General features: G+C 52.0%; 1 protein-coding gene across 3 annotated transcripts in view; it reads right to left on the bottom strand.

The window, feature by feature from the left end:
• Positions 1-6,092, bottom strand: part of PLIN3 (perilipin 3) — a 23,636-nt gene that overhangs the window by 11,346 nt on the left and 6,198 nt on the right. For 2 of the 3 annotated variants that reach the window (XM_006896377.1, XM_006896378.1), the window contains exons 4-5: positions 3,404-3,701; positions 94-293 (exon numbers count right to left, since the gene is read on the bottom strand). In XM_006896377.1, coding sequence (XP_006896439.1) covers positions 94-293; positions 3,404-3,701 — 498 coding nt within the window. The remainder of the gene's footprint in view (positions 1-93; positions 294-3,403; positions 3,702-6,092) is intronic. The other variant, XM_006896379.1, reaches the window with a different exon arrangement.

Raw genomic sequence — 6,092 nt, 5'->3', positions numbered from 1 at the left:
ACGTGGATGCCATTTTAAGCTGTAGGTTCTGGGGCTGTTTTCTCGCAGTGAGCACGGACCCACAGCCCTCCCCACAGCCCGGCAGTGGCTCACCAGGCTCAGCGCCTGCAACAGTTGCTGCAGTGCCTCGTGGGCCCTCTGCCTGGTCTTCTGAAGCTTGCCCAGTGAGTGCTGGTAGGCGTGCTGGCGCAGCCGCGCCGAGAGTGAGCCCAGGCGCACGAAGTAGGTCTGCTCCTGGCGCTGCTGCTGCACCGAGGCCACGTCCGCGCCCTCCACCGATGTGGCGATGCCGGCTGCAGGGGCAGAGGAGAGAACCCATCACATTCACACGCAGTCAGGGCAGCTCTGGCATCCCACCGCCAGGTGCACACCCTGGGCCTAGGGGCTCACAAGCAGACCTCGTGGTGCAAACGGCTAACTGCAAGTGCTCACGGATGGCTAACTGAAAGATTGGTGGTTCCAACTCAGTCTGTGGCCCCTCAGAAGAAAGGCCTGGAAATTAGGTCTCACATGGGTTCCAGCCTAAAAATCCTACAGGGCAGGTCCCCTCTTCACATGAGGTCGCTATTAGGTCCCCTAACAATAGAAATCGCTGCTCAGAAGGAATTTTTCTTTTGCTTTTCAAAGAGAGGAGTGAACTGGGAGGGGCGGGGGCAGGGCTGGGCAGGGAGAAAAGTGCAACACTGAATGAATGATAATCCAAAATCTCTGTAAGTGTTCATTAAAATTAATAAAATAAAATTTAAAAAAAGAAAGAAATCACTGCTCATAAGCTAGAAAGCCTTGGGTCTTGGTTTTTCCCATCCACAGACCAACAGTGATGAGAATGAAGCCACAGAGGGCTAAGAGGTCCCTGTGTGCAAAGTGGAGCTCTGGTAGCTTAGTGGTAGGGAGTTGCACTGCCAACCAAAAGGCATGCAGTTCAAATCCACCAGTCGCTCCATGGGAGAGGGATGGACAAATTCTTCCCGTGCGATTTACTGCCTCAGAAAAGCTGCTGGAGGGTCGGTTCTGACAGCACAGTACACAACAAAAATAACTAAAGTGCAAGGGACACTGGTGTTACAATGAATAGTGGCCAACCTTCCTCAATAGTCCAGGTGCTCCACATGCATCCTGGGTAAATCCTAATGCTCCTATGAGGGAGCACCGCTAGACTACCTTCCAGGTAAGGAAACCGGCTCAGAGAGGTTAAGCAAGCTGCCCAAGGTCACACAGCCAGGAAGCGGCCAGCCGGCATTCCAATTCAACTTTATGTCCCTTAACACAACATAGCAGATTTGGGGAGATTGTAGATTTTAGTGTTAAAACAGTGCAATAGGGGGAGCTCTGGTGGCCTAGTGGTAAGGAGCTGCAACTACAATTCCAGAGGCGCACGGTTCAAATCCACCAGATGCTCTGCCGGGGAAGGAGGGAAAATCTCCTCCTGTACCAGTCAGATCTGATTTGATGGTACACACACACAAAAATAATAAAAAATAAAAATTAAAAAAAACAAAACAGTGCAATAAAGCTAATATCACAACGAAGGCAGCCACCCAAGTCTGGTTTCGCAGCGCAGACAAGAGGCTTCCACAACACTGTCGTCTCTGAGGAGCGCTGGTGGTGGAGTTTAGGTGGGGGTGGCTGACCTTTTGGTTAGCCCACCACCTGGCCCATCTCAGGAGACAGACAGTCTTATCTTTAACTCTTTAAACCTCTAGAATTTACAGCCTTGGGCTGGGACTGGGTTTGGTCCATTAAGTGTGTGATAATATCAGGAAAAACCTGAAATACTGCTCATGAAAAGGCAGAATTATTGCGACCAGACAGGGCCTAACCCCGCAGCCTCGAGGCCATTCCAAATTCCAGAAACCCTACAGGACAGAGCAGGAACCCTAAAGGGTTTCCAAGACTGCAAATCCTTACGGGGGAGACCGTCCATCTGTCTCTCAACTGGTGGGTTTGAACTGCTGACCTTACAGTTAGAAAACCAATACTTAGGCTACAGCACCACTGTGGCTCCTTAGAACTGAACAGGCAAACTGAAAAATTGCCTATACTGATCATTTCACCCTATTATAAAAATAAACTCCTCCCAGAAAACGCATAATAGTTGTGAGTTTCAACTAGTCAGTAACCTGTTGTTGTTATTAGGTGTTGTTGAGTCAGAACTTACTCTTAGCTGACCCTCTGGTGGGTTTTCAGAGGCTGTCCATCCATAAGGGAGAAGACTGTCCGCCTTTCTCCCTCAGAGCAGCCAGTGGATTCGAACTGTCTGCCTTTGGGTTGGCAGCTCAACTCCTTACCACTAAACCACCAGCGCTCCCTTCAGTGACCTCATCTGGTTCAAATGTAGTGCTGTTAACTTTTCTGGCTCTATGGCTTTGGTTTTGTTTTTGTTTGTTTTATTTTATTATTTTCTGTGTGTGTACCATCAAATCAGATCTGACTGGTACAGAAGGAGATTGCCCTTCCTTCTCCAGCAGAGCCTCTGGTGGATTTGAACCGCGTACCTCTGTAATTGCAGTGCAGCTTCTTGCCACTAGGCCACCAGAGCTCCCTTATGGCTTTGTGTTTTTTGGTTTTGTTTTGTTTTTATGGCTTTGTTTTAAAGAATTTCTTTACATTTTTTTTAGTGTTGAGAAAATACAGAGCAATACCATGTACCAATCCAAGTTTCTCCACCTACGTTCTGTGACCCTGCTGACAGACCAGCTTCGAGCTGTGCACCATCTCATCCTCCTTTGCTGAGCTGTTCCTCCCCCATGAACATAAACCTCTGAGTTCCTGTCTAACGATTCACGTTTCTGCAGCCAACTGGATCCTCTCAGTTCTTAAAAAAGCACAATGCTCAAGACAGACAGTCTTTAAAGACAGTTTTAAGATTTACAGACAGTTTTAAGATTTCAGCATATATTTTTGGTTAGGGTTATCGCAGGGCAATTGTTTCAAGGGTTCGTTCAGCCTCTCTGGTTCCAGAAAGTCTGGATTCCATGAGAACACTGCCTTTTTTTTTTTATGAATAAAGTTTTATTGGCACATAGTCACATCCACTGCCTATTCTGGCCTGTGGCTGCTTTCATGCTTTAATGACAGTGTTGAGATACAAAAGGGCCTTTCCTCCCCTCCCTATAGGCTAACTAACGCCAAAGCTGTCAAATTGGTTTGGAGTCAAGGTGACCCTCCATCAACTTTCTGAGGTTGTAAATCTTTGCTGGAGCAAACAGCCTCCTGAGAGGGGCCTCACTCAGTGCTCCTGGTTGCCCTCTGGCTTCCACTAAGAGAACAGACTGTGTTGGGAGAAGACCAGCGTGGAGGCACGTCTAGGTGGACAATGACAGGGCTCAGAGGACATGACATAGGGTGTCTGGGAGAGGCCTCAAGCAAATAGTGGGAAGAAGGGACCCCTAAGGGCACTCACCCAGCTCCTCATCCGTCATGGGCAGGTGGTTGTCCATCCACTCCTCCGACCGGCCCAGCACTGTGTCAACCCCGCTCAGGACCATCTGACCCACGCGGGACTCCATGACAGAGTGGACGCTGCTGGTCACCACGGACTTGGTCTTGCCCACCCCACTTTGCACGGTGTCTCGGGTCTTGTCAACTGCCTCTGTCACTCGGTTGGCCACGGTGTCCCTGGCACTGGACACTGTGTTGGACACCATCTCACGGGCGCCTGACACTTTGGATGAGATGAGCTCCTTGGTGTCCTCCAGGACCTAGGGGACAGCAGCATTAGCCTCTCTACCCCCGGCTTGCACCCCCTACAGCCCTATTTCCAGGGAGAGGCGTTGCAGGTCCCACTGACCCCACAGGGCAGCTCTGAGTTCTCTGTCCCAGTTAACACGGGTGTTCAGGAGCCCGACGGCAGGGCCAGCCGCCTCTGTGTCTATCCCAGCAGTTCAGGGAGCCCTGTATATCAGGGTAGACCTACACCCTGTAAGGTCCCCAGAGCTGCATTTCAGAAGGAAGTCTCGGGTCTTTCTTCTATGGCACCTTCAGGTGCATCTGGGCCTCCACCTCCTGAGTGGCCAAGTTCACACTGACCAGGGACATCTCACACATCACCGTACTGAACAAGTACACGGGGCCATTGGCCACCACACTGGGCGGCAGAGTTCTGGAGCATGGGTTTCTGAGCATGGGGACACCATGGCCTCTTTTGCTCAGCACCAAATGCCATGCCTGAAATGCAGCAGCCACTTAGAGACGTCTGTTGACTGAATAATAAAAATAGCGATCTTGGGCTCTGGTGGCCTGATGGCAAGAAGCCATACTGCAATCCCAAAGGTATGTGGTACGAATCCACCAGATGCTCACCTGGAGAAGGAGGGGCAATCTCCTCCTGTACCAATCAGATCTGATTTGGTGGTACACACACACACACACACACACAAATAATAAAATTAACAAAAAGAATAAAAGAGAAAAAAAAAAGCGATCTTATCTCACATTTCTGGGCCTGTGACCCAGTTACCTAAACGGTTCATCTAATGCACCTGGTAATCCCAGGGCCTGGGAGGCTGAGGTCCGAGAGGCCATAGCCAGACAGCCCTGGGTTCAAATCCCAGGCTTGGAGACCCTGGGGACTCTAAATCTGAGGGTCACTGACCACAAAGGCACTGTCTGTGGACTCCTTTGCTGTGTAGCGAATGGCTCTCACAAACTTGTCAGGACACAGCCAGAGCAAAGAAAAATGAAGGAGATCTAAGCTGCACTGAGACAAATTAGCCCAAAAGACTAGTGGACCATGTGAGGTCCAACACCAGCAACCCTGAGACCAGAGGGACGGTGCCCAGCCACCACAATCAACCGCACTGAGAGGGGCCACAGAGGGAGGGCCAGCATAGAGTGGGAGAAACGCAGAGTACGAAACTCAAAACAGAAAAGAGTAGCCGCTCAGGGCAGGTAGGGACTTGGTGGAGTCCCCGACACCACAGCCTTTTATGCCTGAAATCCCCCAAGACTCAACTTTCAGCCAAACGTGAGAGGTAGGCAAGGTGACCGGTAACGGCAGGGAGAGGCCCACTCCTTATGGCAATCAACGCCGAGGGATTAAGGGTGGCACTTGCTTCAGCAGCCAGGGAAGGGCAGGAAAGAAGGATGGACGGAAGTGGGAAGCACAGGGAGGAAGCAGGAGTGCTGTTACATACGGTGTGTATGAACCTAAACTGTGCAACATTCTATAGCCTTTCACCAGCTCACAGGAAAGTTCTCTCCCTCTCTGTCTCTTTCTCTCTCTCCAGGTTTGCTACTTCCTTACTGTGTGGCCTCTGGTCATTGGTTTCTCTGCGTCCCCTCAAAGCCATGACTAGAGCAGCCCTTCGCTCCAGGATCAGGAAACAAGGGCCCCTTGCCCAGGACCCAGTCACTCCCTGGGAGTCTTAACCACAGCTGCGTGTACAGTCCATGTGCTTAATTAAGCCCCTGGGCCGATGAAGAAGGAAGAAGAGCGAAAAGGATGTCTTTGAACGGTGGAGCTGTCAGGCAGGCTGGCCGGGTCTCACGGACTGCCCAAAGAACAAACAAGGCCGCTGTGGAGGAAGGGCGACCAGGTGACCGTCAGAGGCGAGGACGGGAAGCTTTGTCTCACATGCTTGGGGCGAACTCTCAGGAGGGGCCAGTCCTCAGAAAGAGACGACGTGCTGGAAAAGGTGAAGGGTCAGGGAGGCCGAAGAGAGCCCTCGAGGAGATGGAGGGACACAGTGACTGCAACAATGGGCCCAAGCATGACAGACGTGAGGCTGGGGCAGGGGTGAGGTTTGGGGAAGGGTGAGGCTGGAGCAGGGGTGAGGTTCGGGCAGGGGTGAGTCTGGGGCACGGTTGACACTCAGGCAGGGGTGAGGTTTGGGCAGGGGTGAGGCTCGGGCAGGAGTGAGGTTCGGGCAGGGGTGAGGCTGGGGCAGGGTTGAGACTCAGGCAGGGGTGAGCTGGAGCAGGGGGTGAGGCTCGGGCAGGGATGAGGCTGGGGCAGGGGTGAGCAAGCCTAGGGGAGGGGTGAGGTTTGGGCAGGAGTAAGGTTCAGGCAGGGGTGAGGCTCGGACAGGGGTGAGGTTCGGGCAGGGGTGAGGTTGGGGCAATGTTGAGACTCAGGCAGGAGTGAAGCTGGA

Source organism: Elephantulus edwardii, unplaced genomic scaffold (genome assembly GCF_000299155.1).
Source record: "Elephantulus edwardii isolate Elephantulus edwardi_28Jun2011 unplaced genomic scaffold, EleEdw1.0 scaffold00185, whole genome shotgun sequence".
NCBI classification, from domain to species: Eukaryota; Metazoa; Chordata; class Mammalia; order Macroscelidea; family Macroscelididae; genus Elephantulus; species Elephantulus edwardii.
The sequence above is the reverse complement of the archived record's forward strand: the minus strand, read 5'-3'. Positions and strand labels throughout refer to the sequence as shown.